This window comes from Filicampus tigris, chromosome 6 (assembly GCF_054856515.1).
Source record: "Filicampus tigris isolate MCC_2025a chromosome 6, RoL_Ftig_1.0, whole genome shotgun sequence".
In the NCBI taxonomy this organism is placed as follows: domain Eukaryota; kingdom Metazoa; phylum Chordata; class Actinopteri; order Syngnathiformes; family Syngnathidae; genus Filicampus; species Filicampus tigris.
The window spans coordinates 6664551-6692437 of record NC_141222.1 but is presented as its reverse complement, the minus strand read 5'-3'; the positions used below and the strand labels follow the sequence as shown (position 1 = coordinate 6692437).

The 27887-nt window shown below is 40.6% G+C and overlaps 1 protein-coding gene across 1 annotated transcript; it reads left to right on the top strand.

Moving 5' to 3' along the window:
• The first annotated feature begins 20412 nt into the window (after positions 1–20412).
• On the top strand, positions 20413–25648 carry LOC147145581 (neuronal pentraxin-1-like). Its single transcript, XM_086034442.1, has 5 exons — positions 20413–20946; positions 21882–22089; positions 23054–23295; positions 23377–23556; positions 24431–25648. Exons 1-5 carry the CDS (start codon positions 20413–20415, stop codon positions 24650–24652), a joined length of 1386 nt encoding a protein of 461 aa, XP_085890568.1. The 3' UTR covers positions 24653–25648.
• The last annotated feature ends 2239 nt before the right edge of the window (positions 25649–27887 follow it).

Here is a 27887-nt window from a genome sequence, read left to right as displayed (position 1 = left end):
GGTGTTGTTCCTGTGCCACATGCTCTTTCTGAGGAACTTTAATAACTGCCGTCGCTGTTGGTCAAAAAGATATAGTAACAAGATGAGTATGTTGTAATTGTGTTTTTGTTGTTGTGATCATATATTTTATGAGATTCTTGTGCTGCTAATTGGCACATTTTATGTACACAAAATGAGAATTTCCAAATCCCTTTTGAATTTTCAAATGTTTATTGTAGATTTAATCTGTAAATAAATACTTTGAAACCAGCAAATAGTTGGAAAAGTTTTGTATGCCGCAATACCTCACTGATTTATCATAGACCTTGATTGAACATCACAGCTTTGTTTGATTTGTTTCTTTTGTTTGTTGGTTGTTTTCTTTTAAATCGAATCAAATCCAATCACATTTTAATTATATTGAACTTTTCATACATAGAAATGAAATTCAAAATGCTGTGAAAAACATCCAAAATACAGAATAAAAAGAAAACCCACCCGCTTCTTCCTAACATTTCGAAAGACATCTACCTTTATCCCCACAAGCACGCCTGCGCTCACACACACAAAACACCCACACACGACCTGAGGACCTGTATAATAATACTAAAAATAAATAATTTTTAAAAAAGGGACATGGCAAGGCACAGAGAAACCATATGAGGAAAAAGCACCCAAGGGAGCTGATCCATGCGGAGAGGAATGACAGCCCACGGCCAAAGGGAGCGTCACTATCACAGAGACCCCCGGCCCAGATTGACCAGGGTAGATCCTACACATTGTGCTGAGGGCCCCGGTCACCCGGGCCTAAAGAGTCTCCAGGAGGACGCCCCGTGAGAAGGCCAGCCACAGCTCCCAGCGCAGAGGCCGCCCTTGAGGAATCATTGGAGCTAAAAGCTAAAAGACCAACAGAACAAACAAGTTAAAAAAAAAAAAAAAACACAAAACAATAAAAGAATAAAGGTCAGTAAGATTAGATCAAATTAGACATAAATTAAAAGAGTAAAAGAAACCATTTAAAGCCAAACTAAAATGGTGTGTCTTAAGCCTCCTTTTAAAACATCAACAGTCTTTGCGGACATGATGTCCTCTGGCAGGCTATTCCATCGCTGTGGACCAAAATGGCTCAATGTTTTGTTTCTCACCTTTGGAATAGTTCAACGCACGAAGCCCAGCAAGCCTATTTCTGTTTCTGCAATGTCCAGCACGGCGTACTTGGGCATACTGTGCTTCGACCAGAGGAACTCAGGTGCGCGAGGGTTGATATGATAAAAGCAGGTCAGATAAATAAGATGGCCCAAGACCGTTAAGACATTTAAATACAGTGGTACCTCTACTTACGAAATTAATTGGTTCTGGAAGAAATTTCTTAAGTAGAAAATTTGGTAAGTAGAGACGCCTTTTCCATGTAAATGCCCTAATCCGTTCCAAGCCCCCCAATATTGAGACATAAATGTTTTATAAAGCATAAAAATGCATGAAAACATGTAACAAATACATGTTACAATTAGATTATTGCACAATAAATGAGAGTTGTGCATAGTGTTAAAAAAAAAAAAAAGGATAGAGTAAATAATAAATATTATGGTCGTTTACCTTTTAATTGCTGTCCTCATCGCTTTTTGCCTTCTTTGGTTCATGTTCTCTCTCAGAAGTGTTTTTTGCCTGGCGTTTTGTAAAGAACTGATTTAATAACGTGGCGACTGTTGATACATTACGTTCATATTCTTTGGCGAGATCAACCAAACGCATCCTCCTTTCATATTTTCCCATTGTCTCTTGCTTTGTTTGTATGGACAAAAAAAACGATTTTCTCCTTTATTTCTTTTCCTCGTTTGTAATTCACGTAAATTTATCAGAACACCTCATGGCCCGAGGGGCGAATGACAAGGGCGCTGCGTAGACATATCTATTACATGTATACAGTATCTATCTACACACATAGACACATGCGGTAGAGGTCCCTCTTAGCCAATGGGATACCAGGAAGATGCTAGGCTAGCCAATGGCAGAGCAGCTATGAGTATGTTGCGTTCAGGAAACTCCGGAGCTGCGAGAGCCCATACTGCTAGTAGCAGCCCATACTGTGCGTATCAGCCCATACTTTTACCTTTCGTATCCTGAAATTTCTTTCGTAATTAGAGGCAATATTTTCCTGTTGAGGCGTTTCATAACTTGAAAATTTGAAGAGACGTTCGTAAGTAGAGGCACCACTGTACTAATAAAAGCATTTTAAAATCAATCCTGAAACACACGGGCAGCCAATGCAGTGATTTTAAAACTTGTGTAAAAAATGGCTGAGCCATGGTTGGTCGTTACCTGAGCCCTGAGCAACTGTGATGTCATTTTCAGTTGACAGAAAGTGGCAAAATGGCCACCCCTGTGGTGGCTAAAAACGGGTGGATTTTGCTGCTTAACTCATATTCCACAAACGCAATATTAATCAGAAGGCCGTGTTCAGACTAGTGAAGGCGCATAGAACATATTATTGCAAAGAATTTTTGGGGTTTACTTGCGCTTTAAGTGGAGTGAGAGTAAATTCTAAACACACTTTTTATATACATTATGGAGACAATATAAGGAACATTTATAATAACATTTAGCATTTAGTATTAATAGATCAATTGCCAACAGCCAGGGGTCACAACTGGGGGCCAAGGCATTTGGGTAGCAGCTACCACCCCTTGCCATCCTGTAAGACTGCCTAAGGCTTTCTTACTCACATACAGTGCTGTATACACTATCGCGGTACAGAATGAGCCACAGAGAGTCACACGCAGACACACAATCAGGGGTGCAAGGTGGTCCTTGTCACATGCACGGCCGACTACATCATTTGCAAGGGGAGATCTTGCAGTTCACTTGTCATGCAATGTCATGCACGAAGCCCAGCAAGCCTATTTCTGTTTCTGCAATGTCGAGATTTCAAATGAGGGATGTCGCTAGGATTGGCCAGTAAAAGACTACTTCCCTCCTACAACGGCACACAAAGGCGCAAACACCCCGTTACAACCAATTCTTCCGGTTCAGAGTCCAGCAAAATATCAAAAGAAAGAAAACTCCACCCATACACACAGTTAGACTGCACCTTACGATAGACTTGTGCATGGAACAAAAATAGGGCTTTTACAATACTTGTGACTTGCACATTCAACATCAATACCATCATTACAATATAAAAGTTAGTACACCCCTACATTTTTTATTTGGCTTTTCATGGGACACCGCTGAAGAAATGGCAATCTGCCACAAATCTAAAGCAGTAAGTGTACAGTTTGTATGATGGAGTAAAACTTACTGTCCCCTCAAAATAAGTCAACACACAGCCATGTGTAATCGTGACCATGTTCTGTCAACAAAAGTGAGTTAAGCCCTCAGTGAAAATGTCAAAAATGTCAATAATTTTGTGTAGTCACTATTCATTTCCCAGCACCGCCTTAACCCTTTTGGGGATGCCGTTCACCAGACTTCCACAGCTTGACAATGGAATCCTCCACCCCTCCATGATGACATCATGTGGATATATTAGAGACCTTGTGTTACTCCACATTTGTTTTGACATTGCGCCCTCAAAACTCAATAGGGTAAAGGCCTGGAGTCATGCCTGGACAGTCCGCCACCTTTATCCTCAGATTCTTTAGCAAGGCAGTGGTTGTCTTGGAGATGTGTTTGGGGTCATTATCATGTTGGATTCTGAGTACTGACAGGCTGAGAACATATTCTTGAAAGAAAATGTTTAGGTTGATTTCCCCTTTAAAGCGGGAAGTTGACCCAAACACATTTTTTTCAAGAATATGTTCCCAGCAGGCCCACTGGTTGAAACACAGCAACCAATTAATATTGCGTTCGTGGAATATGAGTTAGGCAGCAAAATCCATCTGTTTTTAGCCATCTCAGGGGGCGGCCATTTTGTCACTTCTGTCGACTGAAAATGAAATCACAGTTACTCAGGGCTCAGATAACGACCAATTATGGCTCAGCTTCATAAAACAGGTGAGGTTACCTGAGCCCTGAGCAACTATGATGTAATTTTCAGTTGACAGAAGTGACAAAATGGCCACCCCCAGAGATGGCTAAAAATGAGTGGATTAACCTTCATTCGGCAATCAGAGTGCCTTGTTTCAACTAGTGGGTTTGCATAGAACATATTCTTGAAAAAAATATGTTTGGGTTGACTTCCGCTTTAATCCATTAAAGCCTAAAGCGCTTGGCTCAACAGCTCCCCAAAACCTAAGGTCGTATTTGGAATTACTCCTGTAAACCCGAAGTTTTCCCAAAAATTCGACACCTACAAAATAATTAGAATACATACATCAGCCCGTGTAGCAAAAAAATTAACATCTCAGCCCCTTTAGCAGACAGAAACATAATTCCAAAAGAATTTGAGGGCTTAGACGTGTGGCTTTCACACAGACCCAAGTTTATTAACCTTTACTGTTTCAATCGAAGTGGTATGAATAAAATGTCAGTGCAAGAGAAGCACTACTTTTAGGTTTAAAAAATCGAGTGTTAATTACCATCCTCTTCTCTGTTACAAAAATGTCAATATTGTCATTGTCTACAAACATACATCTTAACCATATATCACGTTCGACTGGTTGTAAGTTCACAATCGCGTTGTCATCACAATCACTGCCGTTACTCATTTAAGAGCTCCCGCGACCGTGGCGCCCGCCATTATCACTTAAAAGAATTCTGAAACATCCCCTCACGACATCATCACATGTATATCCTGATATTCTGATGCTTATTCTGATGCATTTCATTGGTTAGACATATACGGCCACCCGGCTTTAAGGGTAGAAAGACGTAACAGAGCTCCTGGCTCGAGTGGTAGGAACGCGGTTATGCACTCCCGTCCTTAATGGGTTAATGTGGATGCGGTTTAAGTTTCCATAGACAAACTCATGTTGTTGTTGTTGGATCAACCACATTGCAATTTATTTGACCTCAGTTGCTTTGAGACGTGATTAAGCAGCTGCTTCAATAGATGATTTGATTTCGCATGTTTTCCTTCAACAAAATACTGATTGCTGTGTGCAAATTGTCTCCACCTGAGTCAAGTGAACAAAGCGAGTTTCCACATGAGATGTCTCATCACCCTTTGCTGTCAAGCTTCACACTCGTTTCTCAAACAGCAGGAGCTAAAGGTCTGTTTTTTAAATGCGCACACATCAGAGAGTGAATACGCTGTCCCACTTACCCCAAGTGACCCGTGTAGAAGAACTCACTCGGGCAGTATGTTGTGACATTTCCTTAGAGCCATCTAACTGGAATGTGCAATCAACTTGTTTACCAGTTTCCTGGTCAACAAAGATATTTGCTTGTGGGTCTTGATCACGTTAATCAGGCACAAGACAGACTCTCTTGAATACAAAACAATAAGATGGGGAGAGATCACAACAGGTTTCTTTGAGTTGTCAGCTCATCAGAAAACATAAAATTGTTACATCCAATGGCTGGAGAGTGATTCCATCTTTCTCAATGTAACTACCAATCTGGTAATCATCATCACGACCCCTCGACCTGCCTCGCTTCCGGCAGTGCAGCAATTTGATCTGGAAAAAACTCAATGGTCTATCTCGGTGAGTTTGAGCCTCTTGCATCACATCACTAGTGTCCATGGCTGGGTGGAACCAATCCAATCTGAGGTGTGAAGGAGGGTGAGACCCTGACTTGGCTCATCTGCAACAAAGGCAGGACAAGAGAGAGAAGATTAGTGTTCTTTTTCTTCAGATCTCCTACTCTATAGGGATCAAAGTGACATGGATAACTGGAAACAGGAGTGAGACAGAAGGAGGAATGTTTTTTCCAAGGACTGATTGCCACACAGCAAGGGAAAAAAAATTGCTTCATGAATAGGAAGTGATTCAAGGGATAAAGCTATGCCATTATATGTTCTTCATTGTGATTCCACACATAGACACACATGTGTATGTGCATACTCTTCACTGTTCTTGTGCTATCATGTCTACAAAAGATCTTCTCTTCTATCTTCTGTTCACTCACTCCAACAGTTTTGGACATTGTTTTTGTGTACTGTACCTCAGCTTTACAATGAAATGACCTCTGCTGCTATGTGTTGTACACTATCATTGCATAATGATCAGCAAACGTCCCTTTAGCGCAGACTGTTTCATTTTAAAGTTTATCTATCACAATTCATACTCAAAGTTACTATGAAGAAATGTGCAATGCCCCAAAGCAATATCTGGAAAAGAAAAGTTTTAAAAATGTATGTTAGATGGGATCATATTATTCTTTTAGTTGTCAAAAAACAGAAGCAGATATTTCAGAGATTACCAAGAATTGTATGTTTTGATCTGGGGATGATGAGATTAGAAAGCTTTCTGAAGCTTTAGTATCCCCAAACATGACCCTGGAATCTGAGGAGGTTTACATTTTATTTTGCACTACAATCGTCCAACCTCTGTATGTACAGAAACCCTTTCACCTCTCTGACCTTGGGTGAGCATATTCCTTGAGCAGTTCAACTGAAATCTTCTGATCATGTTATATATAGTACGGTAATTCACAATACATACAATCCTTTTTTTTCTTTTATCAAGAACATTCCAAATAAAAAGGTGGCATTTATTGAAAGGAAACCACAGATAATTAATACTGATCTCAACTGCCTAGAAGCTTTATAGAGTTAGTTTGAGAGTATTTGAATAGTTTCTTTTGTTTGTTTGTTTTTGCTTTTGCCTCTGTACAACACCAAAACTGACTTGAAATAACACAATATCAATGAAGTGTTGACTTTCAGCTTTAATTCAAAAGGTCAAAATAACAAAATTCTGACTTTTACCACTTTGTAATTACAGCCAGTTTATTCAGAGTACTATACCTCAATTTTTAGAGGCTCAAAATTATTTGGGATCGACATAATTGTAAGAAGGCTAGAACCACTTGAAAAATTCCTATGGGAATTTTGAATTAACTGCTAACTGTTGAAACATACATTCTGATGTGCGCTTGCCTTGTTGGAAAAATTAAGCCAAAAACACAAAGACTGATTGGTAGCGATTTAATTTAACTTTATGCCCTGTGGTCGGATAAAATGGTTGGCCCCCCATATTTTCACCTCACCAAATCTGGCCCTCAAAGTTTGGCCACCCCTGCCCTAGGGCTAACCGGCTATCTGACGGTCCTAAAATAATGGTGACAAACTGTAATTTAGTAATGACAGAAGCACGGTTAAAATAATGATGACGGTCTGATGATTACATTTTAGTTGAGCTTGAAATAATGATGGGGTGACAAATGACTGACAAGATTTACTGACTCTCTGGCAATGAGTTTAAGCATTTGTCCTTGGTTGGTCCTATTGATGACACAGTGCTTGCTCTTATTACATTTTTTTCTGATGGCTTTTGCACAATTTTTTTAACTATTGGCTCTTTTTGCAAACTACCAAACCTCTAGAAATTATATTTCTGCATCAAACAATTAACACAACCCATCATATTAGTAAGCACACAATGTGCCAAATACACACTAATGGGAAGAATGAAAATCACATCTGGCTTTTGCTTTCTCTGTGCACAAGGTAGGCAGGTAAGGTTGAGTTAGTTATTTAGCTAGTTTTGTAAAGAGTGTGTTGATCATTTGGAAATGGAGTGAAAGCAGTGAGTTGTGTTTACAGTTCTGCAAAAAGAGTGCTGGAAACTCAAAGTGTGTGTTACAATATTACAAACTCAGCACAAATCAATTTGTGCAAACGTTGTGAGTAGTTTGACGTTAAATATCCAGAGCTGGACATTCATCTATGCTTCAGTCCGTCTATGAGCCCCCGTCTATATTTCAGACTCGCCCGGTCGGTCCGAGTCAGCGAAACGGCGTCGTGAACAGACTTTACCGGTGGCACATCGCACGCAGGTGCCCCACTCCTGACATGCAGTCAAACAAAGAAAACAATTTTAAAAAAACAGCGTTGTATACCTTTTGGTCCCACAGACGCAATGACATGTTTCCTGTTTTGTTTTTATTTGACTGATCACCACACTGTGGGTGTGTGTATGTCTGTTGTTTTTAGTTGATATTTTTTCTTTATTTGGCGGCATGTTTGCTTGTGCGGCGCCTGCGTGTGCCGTGAAAATTATGTTCTCAACGCCGATTTGCTGTCGCCGACGAGGTTCGGACTGGGACCGCGTGGGTTGGCCGGAAATACCGGCCAGAAGTTATAGACATATAGACAATTCCCAGCTCTGGTATTACAAAGTAACATTTTTAGAAATTGTGCTACAAGAATCACTTTTAGGGCGGCACGGTGGGCGACTAGTTAGCACGTCCGCCTCACAGTTCAGAGGTTGTGGGTTCGATCCCGGCTCCGGCCTCCCTGTGTGGAGTTTGCATGTTCTCCCCGTGCCTGCATGGGTTTCCTCCGGGCACTCAAGTTTCCTCCCACATTCCAAAAACATGCATGGTAAGTTGATTGGATACTCTAAATTGCCCCTAGGTGTGATTGTGAGTGCGGATGTTTGTCTCTCTGTGCCCTGCGATTGGCTGGCAACCAATTCAGGGTGTCCCCCGCCTACTGCCCGAAGACTGCTGGGATAGGCTCCAGGCTGAATCACTTTTAGAGTTTAAAGGGGAAGTCAACCCAAACATATTTTTTTCAAGAATATGTTCTATGCAAGCCCACTAGTTGAAACAAGGCATTCTGATAAATATTGCGTTTGTGGCATAAGAATTAACAAACCGTTTTTAGCCATCTCTGAGAGCGGCCATTTTTCTACTTCTGTCGACTGAAAATGACATCACAACTGTTCAGGGCTCAGGTAACAAACAATCACGGCTCACCTGTTCTTCGAAGCTAGGGTGGATTTTGCTGCTTAACTCATATTCGATAAACGCAATATTAATCAGAATGCTGCGTTTCAACTAGCAGGCCTGCTGGGAACATATTCTTGAAAAAAAATTGTTTAGGTTGATTTCAGCTTTAAGCATTCATAAAAAAGCTGTACTGTAATAGTACTTGCAAAAGTGTGTTTTTCCATGTCAAAACACACACACCAATCCCCCAAACCACTCCCACCCCCAGTATTTTCACTGACATATATATAGGAAAAATAAAATCAATTTACATCTTATCGTCCCTCTGGGTCATTCCATGTTTGATTATATGGTCCCCTTTTGTAGCTGTGATGTCATCAATAGATCTATTTCCAACTCTCCTTCCTCCTCCACCTCCATGTCCACCTCCTCCTCTCCCTCTTGTTTCTTCACCTCCATGTCTTCTTCCTCGGCCATCTCTAATCGTCACTCTTCTCATTTTTGCTGCTCCTTCCATTGTTCTCCACACCGACAGCTTACCTGTGGCTTATTCACAGTGTTCAGGCTGACTGAAAAGTGAGCAAATGATCTAAAACTGTTTTCTCCTGTGACAGTGTGGCCAGAGAATTGGCAAAATAATCCATCCATTGTCTTCACCGTTTATCCCCACAAAGGTCGCGGGCGTGCTGTAGGCTATCCCAGCTGTCTTCGGGTAGTAGGCAGGGGACCCCCTGAACTGGTTGCCAGCCAATCGCAGGGCACACACAGACAAACAAACACACACACACTCACAATCACACTTGGGGCAATATGGAGTGTCCAATCAACCTACTATGCATGTTTTTGGAATGTGGGAGGAAACCGGAGTACCCGGAGAGAACGCACACAGGCACGGGGAGAACATGCAAAATCCACACAGGAAGGCCGGGGCCGGGATCGAACCCACGACCTCTGAACTGTGAGGCAAACGTGCTAACCAGTCGACCTCGCGCATGCACGCCTTGGCAAAATAATAATAGCGACCAATTTGTATAATTTTGCAAGAATCATGAAAATTGAATGTAAAACAGTGAGTTGTGTTTTTAAAAATTACAAACTCAGTACAAAGCGGCGTTTGTGCTTTTAGTTTTTAGCAAACTGTGAGTGCATGGTTTTGTGATGGATATTACGTTTTAGAAATTGTGCAACCAGAATCACTGTTAGAATTTAAGCATTCAGAAAAAACTGTGAACATCATTTAAATAGTTAAAAATCTTGTTGTTTACTGTCTGGACCGATTCAAAATAAGTAATGTACACACATGAGAGGAGACAAGGACAATGAGGGCTAAGGGGCATTATGTACTTGACATGTCAAGAGGAAACAAGGTTTATTAGAACATCACACTGTCCTTGTCACACCAAGAGGTTCAGAGGGCACTTTGACCCAAAGAATAAAAACACACACACACACACACACACACACACACACACACACACACTTACACTTATACGCAGACCTACACACGCACCCACGCACGCATGCACATACACACGAAACACTCCTTGAGCGAACATGCCGTCACTACAAGCTTAGAATCTGCTCATCACAAAGAGAAATGTTGGTGGTTTCAAGTACAGGGGTCAGAGGGCGGACCATTTAAGACCACTCATATTGGCAATGCTTATTTTGTGAGTGCGCTTCAGTGGCCTTTTGTGTTAATTAAAGGTCGATAACAGACACAGGGACTCACACTGATTTAAGAGGTGCTTCTGGAAATTACAATAGCTCACTTCGCTTTGCTCAAGGTCTGGAATGAGCATGTGTGACCAAAAATATAGAATTGGATTGAATTTTTGTGGAATCTGGCGTCCGAATAAAACAAAAGGGTAAAAAACAAATGCTGTGTCTGCAACAAAGATTCCATCCATCAGAGAGAGAGAATAAGAATTCAGCTTATGTAAAGATTTGATGGATGACCTTCATATATTAAAGAACAAAAGGTCACTAATTATTAGCCACCCCCCAGATTTTCTTCACAAGAATATGTTTTATACAGGCCCACTAGTCAAAACAAGGCATTCTGAATAATATTGAGCTTGTGCCATATGAGTTAAGCAGTAAAATCCACCCGTTTTTGTCCATCTCAAGGGGCGGCCATTTTGGCACTTGCAGTCGACTGAAAATGACATCACAGTTGCTCAGGGCTCAGATAACAACCAATTATGGCTCTGTTTCAGAAAACAGGTGAGCTGTGATTGATTGTTACCTGAAACCTGCGCAACTGTGAGGTCATTTTCAGTTGACAGAAGTGACAAAATGGCCGCCCCCTGAGATGAGTAAAAACAGATGGATTTTGCTGCTTAACTCATATTCCACAAACGCAACATTAATCAAAATGCTATGTTTAGACTAGTGAAGGTGCATTGAACATAAATAATATATATTGATTGATTAACTCATTCAATCCTAAAGATTATCATATGTCTTGACATATAAATATGTTCTTGGCACTGAATGAGTTAATGCTAATTAAAAATGCGTAATGACATTTTAATTACTTGCAGCTGTTGTTTACATCCTCATGAACATCGAATGTAACTAATTAATGATTATGCATTAATGCTTAATGACATTTTGATGACTTAGAGCTGTTATTTGCACCCTCATTAAGGTCAAATGTCACTAAATAATGAGCATTAATGACATGTTAATGACTTGTTGCTGTGGTTTGCATCCTCATTAAGGGCAAATGTCACAAAGTAATGATGATTAATGACATTTTAATGATTTGCTGCTGTTGTTTGCATCCTTATAAAAATCAAACGTAACTAATTAATGATTATGAATGATGCTTAATGACATTTTAATGACTTACAGCTGTTTGCATCCTCATTAAGGTCAAATGTCACTAATTAATAATGATTAATGGTGCCTAATGACATTTTAATGACTTGCTGCTGTTGTTTGCATCCTCATTAAGATCCCATGTCACTAATTAATAATGATTAATGGTGCTTATTGACATTTTAATGACACGGCTGTTGTTTACATCCTCATAAAAATCAAAAGTAACTTATTAATGATTATGAATGATGCTTAATGACATTTTAATGACTTACAGATGTTGTTTGCATCCTCATTATGGTCAAATGTCACCAATTAATGATGATTTAAGATGGTTAATGACATTTTAATCACTTGCAGCTGTTATTCAACATGGTTTCACATCCTCATTAATGTCAAAAGTAATGAATAATGATGCTTAATGACTTACAGTTGTTGTTTGAACGGATAGGTTTGCACCTGTATTAGCAAATACCACAGGTGATGATGGGTTGGTAGGCGTTGTTTGAATTGGGAACACGGCGTGCCCCAAAAACGAGTGAATAATAATGAGGTCATAAATCACGTGATCAGAGGGGGTGGTGTGATTGATTTGAATGTGTGAGCACGTGTGTGTCTTCGTGTGCGTGGTTGCATGGGGGGGTGCATCTGGCTGAGTATTGGTCATGTGTGAACCTAAATGGTAACTATAAAGTTGTCAGTCTGGCATAAAACATTTTTTTCTTTTATAAATGTTCAAGTCCTACCTTTCAATGTATCTTGCGGACCTCCATCGAAAACTTTGGACAACATTCATTGCGATTGTCGTTCAAATTCTGCAAAAAATACTATAAAAATACAACATTAAATATGTGTGAATAAGTCACGTGAGAGACAAACCTTGTTAGAATGTTTGTCAATGCAATGATTGTGATGATATGTATTTATTGAATTCTATGTTATTCATGATTCGTTTTCATTGGCAAACTCGCGGCCTGGACTTTCAGCTCAGTGGTTAGTGCAGCTGCGCTTCCAAGTCAGGGTGCCAGGGTGCGATCCTAGAGTTAGGCAGGTTTTTTTGTTTCAGCGATAGCAAGCTCAGGTTTGCGCTACAATCACACTGATCTTAATGTAAATGAGGGACCGCATGAGGAAAAGTCTAGTTCCACCCATGCGTACAGTTAGACTGCGCCCAGCACAAAACTAGGGGTCCTTATAGTTTAAACATTGAGAAACAAACAATTTTAGTAAAATTACTAAAAGAATGCACATTGACAACATTTAAAACATTTATAAACAAAAGATTTAAAGACAATTAAAAATAAAGGAAAGCTATAAAAAGTAGCTTTCTGAAACTGATAAAAGAATGTATAGTGAAATTGATTTTTAGCAATGTTAAGTAATATACGTTCTTAATCAAAGGAATGTGTATAAAAAAAACTGTTTTAAAGCAGAAGTTTCAGCATTAACGCGAAAATTAGAATTTATCTAATGAATGATCCTAAATCATTTAAGTGAAATGAAAAAAAAAAATTGAACCAGCCAGACACTCTGGGTGCTCAGCACAAAATACACAAAATATAAGTATCAAATTGAATGCAGATCAATGTAATGGAAAAAAAATACGATTTCTTCTTAATCTAAATACTCAAGTAAAAGTAAAAGGTATGTTGCATCAAAACTCTTTTGGCAAGTTCAATTTATCCCAAAAGTTACTTGAGTAAATGTAACTGTAGATATAGCGCGTTACTACGCATCTCTGGCTGTTATAGATTAGAAACACACACTGGAACATCTCTATCCATCTGTGTGGCATATGTTCAGCCTAACCTCATCCAAACATTATGGGCAGAATAGCCCAGCACCACCGAGGGCCATGGAAAGACTGTGTTTTTTACAAGAGGATGCTTATATTTGATGCAATTCAGAGAGGATGTGCAGAGAGCTCATTCAGTCCCTCTAGGACCCCTTCTGGCTTACAGGGTCTTTCTTTTTGTGTTATTGAATCCTGAAACACAGCTGCTCTCCCAGGGTGATGGCCACTAACCACAAAGTGCTTCAGCTTGTCTAAGCTTTGTAGACTCAATGACACCAATACTGCGCTTAGTAAAGTTGCATGTTCATAAAAGTAAATGGGTTGCACTAAAAATGTTCATGTGCCTCACTCTTCTGAGGTTGGGATTCGAATCTGGGCGCCGGATTTCATGTGTGGAGTTTGCATGTTTTCCCCGTTTTTGCAGGAGTTCACTGTGGCTTTCCTCCCACATTTCAAAAAGTGGCATGTTAGGTTCATTGAGGACTAAATTGTCCGGTTGTCTGCGTATCCTATCTGCCCGGTGATTGGATGGCGATCAGTTGAGGGTGTACCCCGCCTCTCGCCCAAAGTCACTCCAGCACACCTGCAGGACCCTGGTGATGGATAAAAGAAAATATTACCACTCTGATTTGCAATGTTGTACAGTGAGTTCAGGGTTACTATTTAATGCATATAACTAAAACATATCTAACTATAAACGTAAGATTCGTGAAATATTAGTGAGCAGGGCACACATTTACACGACATTTGTAATTCACTTTGTGGTAAGGAATATGAGTGCCAATAAAAACCTAATGAAAAGTAACTTTTTTATGACTTATGAAAAAGTTTTTGCAATACAATAAAATGTTAAGAAGGGTAGTGCCACCTACAGCCCCAAGTAAGTGCGGAGAAAAAGTCTTAGCCTGTTCATCGCTTCTACAGTATACATATGTGACACTCCTGCTGATTTATTTATATTCCATCTCATGCTTACAGGCTGTCTTGTGCTATTTAATTACTGCTCATGCACTTCTGGTTAGATGCAATCTAACTTTCATTGAACTTGCATGATAATTCACTATTGACTGTAAAACGTGATTTTGGTTTTGTTTTGCTATTGAACAGCCTTGATGCTGTGTTTTTTTTAGTTTTATTTGATTTGATTTTTCTTCTTGAAGATGCCTTATGTTGTCTACATCTATATGTTCAAATAACATTCATTCATTCGTTCATAGTAGTTGTATTTCATAGTGTCATATAAATTGAACCCTGCGATTGGCTGGCGATCAATCCAGATGTACCCCGCCTCCCACCCAAAGTCAGCTGGGATAAACCCCAGCTCACCCTAGTGAGTATAAGTGGTATCGGAAAATATGGATGGAATAAAATACCGGTATCACAATATGTCAAAAGCAATCAAAAAGCTTGTTGGATCATCGAGTGTTTGAAATCCATATGAATTTTACATTTGCACAAATCAAGTTTGAGATGCAAAACTTAGCAGCACCATTTCAATCTTGTCACATGGCAAAACATTATTTTCTTGGCTTGGGTTGCCCGTGTGTATTGATGCATGCGGGACTGTGAATATCAAACATTTGGTTTTGAAAAACTGCAGGTAATGATTTGCTCAGTGGGGCACAGTCATGCCAGGGCAGAACGGACCTTCCCCAAAGAGTTTTCATAAAGTTGGAAGCATATCGTTCGAAAGGTCAATATTCAAAATAAATAGTGTGTCTACAAAACCTCTACATTCATTGAACTGTTAATAAAAGAAAAAGCAATATAGCATGTACAAAGTCCTGTACCTGCTATTGGCAAAATAATTGATTGCTTGTGACTTTTTTCACATAATATGGAAAAAAAAAATCTGTTTACTATCTGAACTTAAAAAATATGTGAAAGCTGAACATTCTTTTATCCGTAGTGAATGTTCTATAAAATGTACAACACTAATATGTGAACACAACATCAAATATGACTTTGACCTTCTCTCCCAAATGCAATTCAAAACAAAATAAAATGAAATGCATTCCTTTTTTTCCGGAAATCTTTCCCCGAAGCGTAAATGGATATCACATTCCATTCAGTCTGATAGTCAAAAACATTATTCCACTTCCTCCTTGCAAACATTTTAGCGACAGACTTAGTGTGGAGAAGCTCTGATGAAGAAAATGTTGCTTCTGGAGGGAGTCCAATACAACGTGGCTTGATGAAGAACGCTGTCATGGAGAAGTGTTACTGTGCAGCCCTTGGAGGGTTATGATGAAGTTCTCCTACATGCCTAGTGGAACACCTAATGTTGAGAGTATTTGTTTATGTCACTTTGTGTTTTAATTAGTAGAAAACATTATGTGGTTGCACTGTAACAAAGCACTGTTCCACGTCTAAATAAGTCACTACATGTGAGCTAATAACGCAGGTCAGCAAATTTTGTTTTTAATTAGAGGTGCAGGTAAATTTTTCTAGATTATTTTTGTGCTGACTCTGAATCCGTCCTTGTGTTTTCTTTGGCACAACAGGTTTTAATAATAACCCTAACTCCATAATAATAATAATAACATTCAATAGTTTGCTGCTCCCTTTTATTTTGAAGTACTTGCAGTTCTCTTTCCTGTGCTGGGTTCTGATTTTCTTTTTGGGGCTGGGCGTGCACAGGTGTGCCGAGCTTCTCTCACCTGTTCTCCATCACTCATCTAATCCAGTATTTAGCCTCCGGTCAAATCGCTACTCCTCGCTAGAATGTCTTGTCTCTTGCAATGGAACAGGTTGTATTCACCTTCTGCTAACAAAGCAACATCTTGAGTTGTTTCACTGTGTTGAGTTTTTCCTCTGTTGCACTTTGATGTTCCTCTTAGTGTGTACTAATGATTATTAGTTAATTTGTTTTACGAGCACTCTTTCCTGTCTCAACCCAGTGCTTCATTTTTTGGACTCATTTCTTCTTTTTTCTCTCACAGCCCCAAGTCTTGAGAGATCAGCCCCTTTCCACGCCCGATCCTCGGTTTCTTTGTTACTTTGATTCTTTTTTTTAATTAAGTTAATTTGTTACTTTAACATCTGTCTGTTCTTGGGTCCTACCACCTCCAGCCTAACATACAACAAATAATGATAACATAGTGTTATATATATACATGAATTCAGAAAACTTGTGTTGCATAATGGTGAGCTCAGACGGCAGAAGTCAAAACACAACTAAAGCACAAGTGTCACCAGTTGAACACAACTCAAAATTGATCACGCTTGTGTCTAATGATATGTGGGAACCAAAGCCGCCCCTCCCTAAATCACGCACGGTGTGTAGGCCCCATTCATCCGTGGGGTGCACCATTTTGTCCGCAAGGATCCATTGTGACATCATCGATTTGAGCGAGCTTTGAACACCCTGACAAGCACTTCACATGTCGTCCAAAATTCCTTCTGCACCTTGTCAACAAAATATTTTCATTGCATGAAAAGCAGCCATTCGCCCTGGCGGCCTTGCCATATCGTCATTCAAGTATCCATTAGACCCGCCACACACATACAAAACATACAAAGCCATCGCTGATTAAAATGTGCTGTTGACTAGTTTATTTTAAGGCTTGTGCCCTAGTTGAAGTTTCTGCATTTGAGGCTTTTTGTGTTGAAGTGCAGCAGTTCCAGAAGGTTGAAAGAGGTTTTACCTCATCATCACTCGAGTTTCCAATGATGATCAAGCTCCCTGCTGGGCACGTGCCTCTCAATTTCCTCCTCATCTCTTTTGTATTGCTGTTGGCTGGCTGGCTGACGTCAGTGCGGCTCCCTCACTTCAGTTACGTGCGTGACGTCTGTACTGACAGAAAGTACTTAAGTCACACCTTTTTTTTCTTTTTCTTTTCGTGTTTAACCCTTTACCAGGCAAGCCTTTGAGGTTTAATCTCAGGCAGTAGAGCCGCTCTTCTTAAAGCTCATTAAAATAATATCTTTCTATCCATTCTCTGCATCACACTCTCAGTCACTATTCTCACTTTGAAATATTGTACTATTATCATTGTATTTATTTATATTCACATGTCATGGCATTATATTTAAATGGAATATATGTACATTTTCCTTGTTAATATTTGTTAGTTGGGTCTCTGGAGTGTCTGTCCACACATCACGTTTGAAATTACACAACCAATGCTTATTTCTGAAATGAAAAAAAAAAATGAATGAATCACTCTGTGAGGGAGCCGTTCTGCACTTCCACCACACAACAAAAACAAAACAGTGGGTGTAATTTAGTGTGTCTTAGCCAATGACTCAGCAGCTCGGTTGGCCTCGGGTCCAGAGCAAAAGAACCACATTAAAGCCAAAACACTTATGTGTTAATCAAAAGGTTGGCAAAAATGTTGGGATTAGCAAAGATTAGTGTAAGAATAATAATGTGTATATAACCTGACAATTAGCATTAGCAATGTAATCCACATTTGCTTGTGATACTAATTATAATTATAATAATGTTCGGCTAAGACTGGGATCACCAATATTTTGAAGAGTGATAGCAACTTATTGGGTGCTGATTAATTAGAAGCACTACCAGTTTGATGCACACGTCTGAAAAATTGCCTTTCACCATACGGAATATGTTATTAATAATTAATGGTATTCATTTATGCAAAGATTAGAGACTTGACATTGCATGAGATTTGCCTCTAAAATGAGCCACTTTCACCATGGCATGAACTATGATGTATAAATATGACTATCCTTCTTGATCCTCTGTGTATTTTAACAAAAGCATGGCCAACCTTGCTTTTCAGACACCTGGGGACTGTTTTAAAGTTTTGAAACTGTCCTTTTAAAAGCCTTTTAGTGCAAATCCTGATCAAAATAGAGTTAGAGGATTATTGTTTTCAGTTTTTGCTCTTTTAGTCTTTCTTGTTCTCCTGCCCTAGAAAATTCCTAATGTGTTATAGCATTATCCTAAACCAATAGAATGTGGCTACTAACTACAAATTCTGCTCACTAATGCCTTCCCCTGCTAACTTTTTGTTTTTTAAAGATCAACCTTGCTCGAGGCCTGCACTCCGCTGAATAACATTCGAGTTTAATCATTTCAAAAATTATTGGTTGCAGTTTGCAGTGGTGTTCAACAACATTTTAGTGACATTATTTAGCGACATGAAAGCGAAATTAGAACACAAAGTTATTGCCGGTGAGTGTATTTCAAAGTGCACCAGCATACAGTCTCTGCACTCTCGATAACCTTTCTCTCTTTTCTTGCTTTCGCAGCCCCTACCCGTGTTTTTCAGTCAATCCTTCTGCATTATATTCCCCACTACGAGAGCAAATGCTGGATAAATAAGCACGGCGCATTCTGCCAGTGTGTGAAATGGCTCGTATCTGTCTTTGCCATTAGACAGTAGGTTCTATTATAAAGCGTTGCATTATTCAGCAGGCCTGAGAGACTGATCGTTACAGATTTGAGTCCTTTTCCATCCTGCCTCTGGCGTCCAACTCTGTATGCTTGCCGGCAAAGGTATGAAACTGACCGTGCCTGTAGACTTGAGGAACATATCAATACTATTCTGCTTCCCGCTACCATCGATGATAACGTCAATAAGGTAGCACCCTCATTTGGCACATGTTGCTGTCTGAAAAGACCCCATCATTTTTTCCAGCGTTACAACTGACACATGCAAGGAAGGAAGCGAGGAAAATGTGACAGATGGTGCTGTGACACCTTTTAAGGTGTGACATATTGTGGATCGCTTGGCAAACTAAACATCCTTGATAGTAAAGCACACTGACATTGTGATTAAAAACCTACTAACTTTGCTGGCAAATAAGCAGCTGTTGGGTAGCTAAATACAACAAAGTGGCCCTTGTAGATCTGTAGTAAGGTTATGAGATATAATGACATGAATTCTGCTGAGATAAAGAGAATGTCGTACATGTTTGTCCCGGAGCCATTAAGCACCCATCCACCATTTGTTTCATATGCCACTGCTTGCCTGCAGCTTGGCATCTTGCTGATTACAACACACAGGATCAATGATTAAACAAATTAAAATGGACTTATGGGTCAATTTTCCTACCACCTTTAGTCGATGGCCACGGCGTCGTCATGCCTAAGTCTAAAAAAACTTCTTGCAGTGTAACTGAATTACAAATGTTTCACCTGAACATTTGTCTCCACAATTCTGTTTGTGACCATAGTTTTACACACCAGTGATGCAAGGGGGGCAGGAAATCGATGTGTGTCTGAGTAGTTGTGCTCATTTGGCAGGAGAATGCAATGTAACACAAAGAGCACATTTCACATTTGTTTCCTGTCCCTTGACTTTTGCTGTAAAATCTGTTCTCTTATACTGGCGGAAACGAAACGCTCTGTCAACTGTGTGTGTGTGTGTATTTTATTATAAGTAGTATGTTGTTATCTAAAACAAGTCAATTCAGTCCAAACTGATCTTTGCTGTTCTTGTTGGGTGGCGTGAATGGTAATGTGAAGGGTTACATAATGGGCTATTCAAGAAATTACAAGAAAAATAAAACACAACCCTTCGTTATCAGCCCTCATTATTATAGAGAGACTCATTGAATGGAAAATCCAAGGAAAGCACATCCATCCGCTGCTTTCAATCCATTACCAAGCAAATTTCCTCCTGGGAGATCATGCAGATTGCTGGTTTTACTGTAACAAGAGAAGTCGATCATTATTACAATACTGTACAGCTATTTAGTGTGCGTTTTGGGGGAAGGGAAGGGGGTTGGTGGAGTGCTCCCTCAGGCTCATTTAAGGGGGCACAATCATTCCTAAACCGTGGTAGCCAATATTTTTCATGCAATACTTATTCCTAGTTATTTCCCACTAACCAATGTTGATTTGAAATGATAATGTGTCCACAATATTGAATAATTGGGATAATCTGTGTTTGTTATTTGGATGGGGGTTTTGCTCATTAATTTCTTTGCTTTTCCGACTGTGTCCAAACACGAGGCTGGAAGCTACTTGGCATTGAACAAGCGCGTGGGCGACTGCTCCACGCATCGTGCACGACCTTAAAGAATGGGCCGGACTCCGGGTGCCTCCTCTCAGAGCCGCGATGAATGGGGGGCTGCGTCAAGCGCGCTATATAAGCGCGCGCTGCTTGCTGCGGCTCAAAGCTTCCGTGAACAGCTCCGTGGTGCTGAACACCGAGAGCAACACGAGTGGAACCATGGACCGACTCCCGTGGAAAGTTTTTCTTCTTTGTTGCTTGGCCACCGCGGAGAGCTCCGCGCAAGACTTGGGACAGACGCAGTTTATTTGCACGTCGGTGCCCAAGGATATGGACTTGTGTGCGGCCACCATGCAGAACAGTGGGCCGGCGGAGGACCTGAAGACTACCGTCATGCAGCTGCGAGAGACCGTGCTGCAGCAAAAAGAGACCATTATGAACCAGAAGGAGACAATCAGGGAACTAACGTCCAAGTTGAGTCGCTGCGAGAGTCAGAGTTTACCGGCCGCGGCGGGACCCGGCGGGAGGCGGCCGGGCGCCAAGAACACGATGGGGGATATTTCACGGGGCACCGCAGAGACCCTGGCCCAGCTGGGACACACTTTACAGACTCTCAAACAGAGACTGGAGAACCTTGAGGTAGGCAAGTTCCAGTACAGCCAAGTTCTCTTCGACTCTGTGCTGTTTGTAAGAAGCCATATAGCACACATCCTGAAAGTGTATCTTTTACTGAGCATGTACAGAATACCCGCGCACCATTTCATTAAGTACACTCGCACAATATAGAATGACGCAATGCACGCGCTCTATCAAACAGTTACAAAAATAATCCCAATAGAAATCTCAGAAAGTGATAGATAGATAGATAGATAGATAGATAGATAGATAGATAGATAGATAGATAGATAGATAGATAGATAGATAGATAGATAGATAGATAGATAGATAGATGGATATTCATCCCGTGAGGGCAATGAAATTGTCACAGCAGAATAATTCACGTATATAAATCCGCATTAATAATAGAGAAACAGCCAACAGCGCCAGCCAACAATTTGATAAATAATACAAAGAGCAGCATGAGAAGGAAATTTATCAATAATCCAAGCAATTAGAAAAAGATGTTGCACCTTATGGCACGGTAGGTATTAATTTGACCATGTGTTTATTATTTTAATGTGCATGCACGTGCAAAGCATCAGAACGACAACTGTCTGTAAAAATGTACTTTAATGTGTCACGTTCAGTGTGACTCGGTGCTGCTCGATGCCTTTGCAAACCACAACTAACTTCATGTTTAGATAACACCCCCTTAAAGGCGGGTGCAGCCTGTAGTGGTTATGATCGATGTATTGTGCAGGTGTACCCTACCTTTTGAAGTATCTTGCCCGGCGAGTACGCATACGGTAAACCGTGATTAGTTATTCTCAGTAATTTGACGCAGAGCCAAACATCCGCAGATCCTGTAACGCCGAGTCACCTAATTTAAAACTAAAGATTTTCACCAGCAATTAGTGCTGTATGGTCCGTTTCCTAAACGCATTCCTTTCCCTTTCTCCTTCCGTACGCTACAGCAATACAGTCGAGGGAATAACACCGTGCAGGCGAACAGTCTGAAAGATCTGCTTCAAAACAAGATAGATGACATGGAGAAGCAGGTTTTGTCTCGGGTCAACACGTTAGAGGAAACTAAAAGTGGTTCCAGGAATGACAGCGAGCAACGGAACCGAGTGGAATCCACGCTCACTTCTCTGCACCACCGCATCACAGACCTGGAGAAAGGTGCGTATATTGGATCTATCACACAGGGGGAGGGTAATTCAAGTCAATTTATTGCCCAAGAGCACCACTTCGAAGCCCGACATGATGAGTTCGTGAACTCCCGTGGACTCAAAATGTTGTTGTTCTTTTGCTTGCTGCTTGCTGCTGCGGCATTCATCGCCTTGCGTGTGCACACTGAGAGGAAAGAGAGCTGCATTGCTTTGCATATCTTAAGACTTGTTGCCCTTTCGTCTTTTGCCGTTTTCGCAGCCATGCGCTAAGAGTATGGCTTGCAAAAAAAAAAACAAAAAAAAAAAACGAAAAGAAAGGAAAAAGTAACAAGCCTGAAGTGATCATTTTTCAGCTGTCCAACTCGTGAGTTTGCGCACGTGTGTGTGGGGGTGCGTGTGTGTGTGTGCGCGCGCGAGAGAGAGAATTTGTGTGTATGCTTGCATTCACACTCTATGACCGCATCAGCTTTCCTGTGTGGTTTTCTCCGCGTATTCCAGTTTCCTCTCACATTCCAAAAACACGCATATAAAAGACTAGACATTGCCCTCGATGTGAATGTGAGTTTAAATGGTTGTATGTATGTGACTGGCCAGCGACCAGTCCAGGGTATATCCCGCCTCTTGCCCAAAGTCAGCTGGGGAAGGCTCCGGAACATACGCGATCCGCAACAGGACAAGTGGGATGGGATAATGGATGAATGCATAAACATGGCATGGGTACATCAAGTCCCCAAATGAAAGGGAAAGTAGGCAATGATATAAGTAGTCCTATTTGGCACTACAAACAGTAGGACAGAAAAAAAAAAAAAAGTCACTCTTCACTTGTCCTCATCTTCATTGTTGGCACACGCACATAAACATGAATGTCGTTCTTTTCTCTTCCTAAATACGTCCACTAAATACAAAATAACTCCCAGAGTGAGCAGAAGCAAACCTTTACAGCCAGACTGATATTACAGTAATGTCATGTGCAGGCAAAGAAAACAGACCCACGGACAAGTTCCAGCTGACGTTCCCCCTGAGAACCAACTACATGTACGCCAAAGCCAAGAGGAGCCTGCCCGAGATGTACTCCTTCACCGTGTGTCTGTGGATCAAGTCCAATGCCTCACCAGGGGTGGGGACACCCTTTTCTTACGCTGTCCCGGGTCAGGCCAACGAGCTTGTGCTGATTGAATGGGGAAACAACCCAATGGAGATTCTCATTAATGACAAGGTAAATATTCTACTCAAAGTGGGACACGAGAGCCAGAAAGTCAAAAGAATCAAGATTGAAATTGACGTGTATCTGCTGCAGGTTGCAAAGCTGCCGTTCCTCATCAATGATGGCAAATGGCATCACCTGTGCATCACGTGGACCACCCGAGATGGGATGTGGGAGGCCTTCCAGGATGGTGTGATGAGGGGCAGCGGTGAAAATCTGGCACCTTATCACCCCATCAAACCAGAGGGCGTGCTCGTCTTGGGACAGGAGCAGGTAGATCAACACACTTATTGCCCTGGAAAGTTGCAGCAGGAAAATATCAGTTTGAGTTTGGATCAAGTTGAGTACAACTTTTTTGCTGTCATTTCAGCAACAGATTAAATTGAATTAACACTTTACATTTATGAACTGTCAAACAATCATACAGATAAGTATAACCGCTGAAAATGAGACACATGCAACAAAATGAAATGACTCACCCTTTGAAGAAATGTTAAGTGCTGGGGGAAAAAAAAGAAAATGTAATCAAATGAGAAACCATGAACTCAGACCTAACTTTGGCATGGCAAAAGTGCAGAGGGAGAATTATTGCTTGTGCCTGGGAGGCATGTCTCTTGACATTGACCTGTTACTCCTCCATACACAGCTGACTTTGCAGTGTTCATTCCAAGTTCCAACCCTTTCTATTGTTGATGTTGACATCGTGTCACTTCAGCCTTACAAGATTGCTACCGAGCAGCCCTGATGCATGTGTATGTGCCGCATTCCTATCTTTATCCTTAAAACTCAATTATTTTACTTTTAAAAACCCACAATCTGATACAAAGCATGTATGACTTTACAGGCATTCGACTTTGGGGTGTTTCAAAATGTGCTATCGCTTTCAATAGCTCTTTTCACGAAATGAGCCAACTGAATATTGGCTTGCCAACAAGGTGAATAAACAAGCTTCCAAAAGGGAACTCCAGAGTGGAGATTTCTTTTTAAATTCTGGATTAAAAAAAGGAGAAAGAAAGAAAGAAAGAAAGAAAGAAAGAAAGAAAGAAAGAAAGAAAGAAAGAAAGAAAGAAATTGGGTGTTAGTAACTGAAGCCACCACAGACAATATTTAGTTTTAACAACGTTTTTTTTTTTGTCTCATCTTGCAGGATACACTTGGAGGAGGCTTTGACGCAACACAAGCCTTCGTAGGTGAGTTAGCAAACCTAAACATCTGGAATAGGAAACTGTCCATCACCGAAATCTACAACTTGGCAACCTGCAACAGTAAAGCACCGGCCGGCAATTTGTTTTCCTGGATGGAGAGCAACATTGAAATATTTGGGGGAGCAACCAAATGGTCCTTCGAGCCTTGTCATTCAGCCAACTGAACTGAATTGAAGCCATCGAGAAAAGGCCTCTGTGTATTTCTGAGTTTACGTTGTTCTCGTTCGTCTTCATTTGATGTTTGTTAGAGGCCATTCGATCTTGACTTTAGTTGTAAGCTTTGATCTGGGATTTCTGCCATTCCCAAGTATTTATGTGCTGAACAACAGTTTTTTCATCCTGGGGGTCGTTATGGGAAACCTCAGTTTGTTGTTTTCTAAGGTGTTCAGTTGAAAGCACAACTTCGAGTTTTTGTTTTGGCTTCTTTCATCTGGGACTAGCATCTGGCAACGCACGCTCCGTGTCTGGACAGGTCACCATCCAAGCAAGGACTTACATAACGGTTCGCACCTGTTTCTCAGAGGAACCTTGTCAAATCTCGTCAGTAGTTGATGCTGTGTAGAGATGTCGAGCGTGAGGCTTTTTTCCTCCCCCTCCCCCCCTCGTTTCCCCCTTCCTCTTCCCCCTCCTCCTCCCTCCGCCGCTTGGCCCCTCCGGAACTTGCACTGTGACTGACAAAGAGAACGGAAGGAGCAGAGGGCATGACTGAACAATGCAAAGTCAGACTGTGGTACAAGTCAGTTTGTGTATGTCGTTCGCTTCAAGTGTTTCTGTAAGAATGTCGCCCGCCGACTTGCCAACATTGTTACAAAGCCTGGGTGCCTTGGGCTGGTACAAATATTCAGCACACACAATGTTTTAAGTTGCAAATTCAGTGTTATCGATTTTACTTTTCTCTTTCTTGAGCTGGGTTCAATTTATTGTTTTGGATTGCTATCCAACATGTGTTTTGGCAGGTGTTTGTACTGCTCTGTATTAGGAATGTTACAGTATCTGTATAGTAACAGCATGAATGACAGAGTGCTGTGGAAGCATTGTTGGAATCTGCTTTATTATCTTTGGGTGTGGGTTTTTTACTGCATTGTTATATGCTCCAAGCATGGCAAACCTGAGAGATGAATAATTTAATTTTTGTAATAAAATTGTGATACTTAATGTCACAGTGCCTTACTGGTGATTTTTCTTGTGTGTACTAAACCAATCTGCAATGCAACAATCAGCAGCTGAAGTTTGAAGATAACATTATTGTTGCTCTACCCAAACTTTCTTTTCAAAATTTCTACATTATGTTTTTTTTTGGTGGGCATATACAGTATCCTGGAAGGTGTATTTCTTTCACCTTTTACATTCTGACATCAAAATGGAGAAAAAAAAATGGAGGCACTAAACTACAAGGCAAATAAGAACTAATACAAAGAGCCAGGATAAATAAAATACGTATATAAACAGCACAGTTCTTAGAGCTGCATTAATGCATACAAATCACAATAGTAGAAATGTGTTGGCCAATCCCCTAAAGAGAGGCTCTTCTGCTGAAATAATTTTGTATTCAAATGAAATTGTATTATTCAACCTTAGTTTCAACTCTGATACGGTCATGAGGCATTGTTGTACCTCGTCTGCTTTATGTCGAGTAACCTAACCACAAATGCAAAAGTTTGCAACTGGTCACCATTGACGTTCCGTAAATAGCGGTCCAAGATGGTGGTCCATATACGCATGCTCAATGTTGAGAAGTTAAAACAGTTACTTTCAAACAAAATAGTCAATGTCTATTTGAGCCCTTCTCTTCATGAAATTAAAGCCAAATTTAAATTATTCACCAGCAGCAAACCAAAAATGCCTTCTGCTTCTGTGTTCTGTCATCATTTTACCGTGTGTGGAACGTGCAGTCAGATGTCAACTTGAATTAAAAAGGACTATTTCACTCAACAATGAAAAATATATATTTGCAAAATAATAGCTGATCAAGTGTATTATTTTACTGGGTTAATGTGATTTTTGCTCCTGAACCTGAGCGTACAGCGTCGGCACATCAGGGTTGTAAATGTCATCTTCATTTCCACACTTAATTGCAAGCTGTCAACTATGAGGCGTGAGCAATGTTTTGTTTTTGATATAGTTTATGTGGCACGTAGAATTAAATGTTCTGTTCTCTTCAGAAACTTGTCTTTTCTTGGATTTATCCCTTGTTTGCCTGCCGGGGGTCGAAAAGCTCAATAAATCTTGACATCAGAGATGGTAACGTTAGAAGTGCACCATAGTCATTCAATTCATATTTAGAATTACATTTGAAAATCGAAAGAGCTATCTTAAATTTAAATCAAATACTCACAATTTATTTTCCAAAGTCACAGAGAGCCGCAGGGGAAGGCTGAAGGGCCACATGCGGCTCTGGAGCCACACTGAGCCGTGGACTGATGTGTGCTCAAGTACACCATCTTGCCCTGCCATTTTTAAACGTTGACATGCCATTTTGTATAGTATTACAAAAAAAAAATACTACTACAAATATGCACGGTGATGCACGGGCACATTCTCGCAATTTTATACGTGATTCAGTATCACATCTTGTGATTGTTTCTTGCCTGATTGGTGCCACCATGAACAATAGAGATCATTTCAATAACTCAGAATAATTCCGAAGTTTTAAGTCAAAGGCTAAATCTGCCATCGTGATCTTTCCTCTGGTCATGTATTAATGCTAATTGTCACCTCACACAATCGAAATCAAAACTTTCAAAAATTCATCTTTGTTCTGTATAATGAAGCAGGCCAGTGGGGGACAGAAGAGGATTTTGGCCATGTCCGGCACAGTTTCGAAAGGTAGTGTGAGCAATCGAGCATGCCCATAAAACATCAATCTCCACTAAGGTATACTGTACATACGTAGAGAAGACACACAAACCTTTTTGGAAAGATTGCAGGCTGATTTTTGGTCTTAATCCTGTCCTTGAAGTGGATTTTCATTAAGTGAGAGAGAGACGGACGCACCACTTTGCAGTAATCCCCTGTGGTGCACTGCAGAAAAGAGCTTGGGTCGAGTAGCAGTGAATAGAATGACAAGGCATTTGTACAAAGTGCTCCAGAGTCCCACTATGGCTCTGTTTTATTTCAGGAATGAGAACAACTTTGACGTGTGAACACAATGTGTTTGCCTGCTGATTGAAAAACAGTCAGGTTTGATTGTCTCATGGAAAGTTATTAACATTAACTGCATATTAAATGCAAAATAAATGAATCCCTACCCATCAATCCATTTTACTGGTTATACCTTTCTCCTGTTTGTGGTTGTGGGCGTTATAGAGCCTATCCCAGCTGACTTTGTGCAAAAAGCACACTCCACAATGAACTAATAAACCACTCTGTCACAGGACCAGTATGGATGAGGCAATGGAG

Excerpts from the sequence above, each read along its gene's own strand:
- LOC147145581 (XM_086034442.1), top strand. The coding sequence starts at position 20,413 with ATGAATGGGGGGCTGCGTCAAGCGCGCTATATAAGCGCGCGCTGCTTG. Across the intron at positions 20,947-21,881 it reads AGAGACTGGAGAACCTTGAG|CAATACAGTCGAGGGAATAA; the intron begins GTAGGCAAGTTC and ends CGTACGCTACAG. Across the intron at positions 22,090-23,053 it reads CATCACAGACCTGGAGAAAG|GCAAAGAAAACAGACCCACG; the intron begins GTGCGTATATTG and ends TGTCATGTGCAG.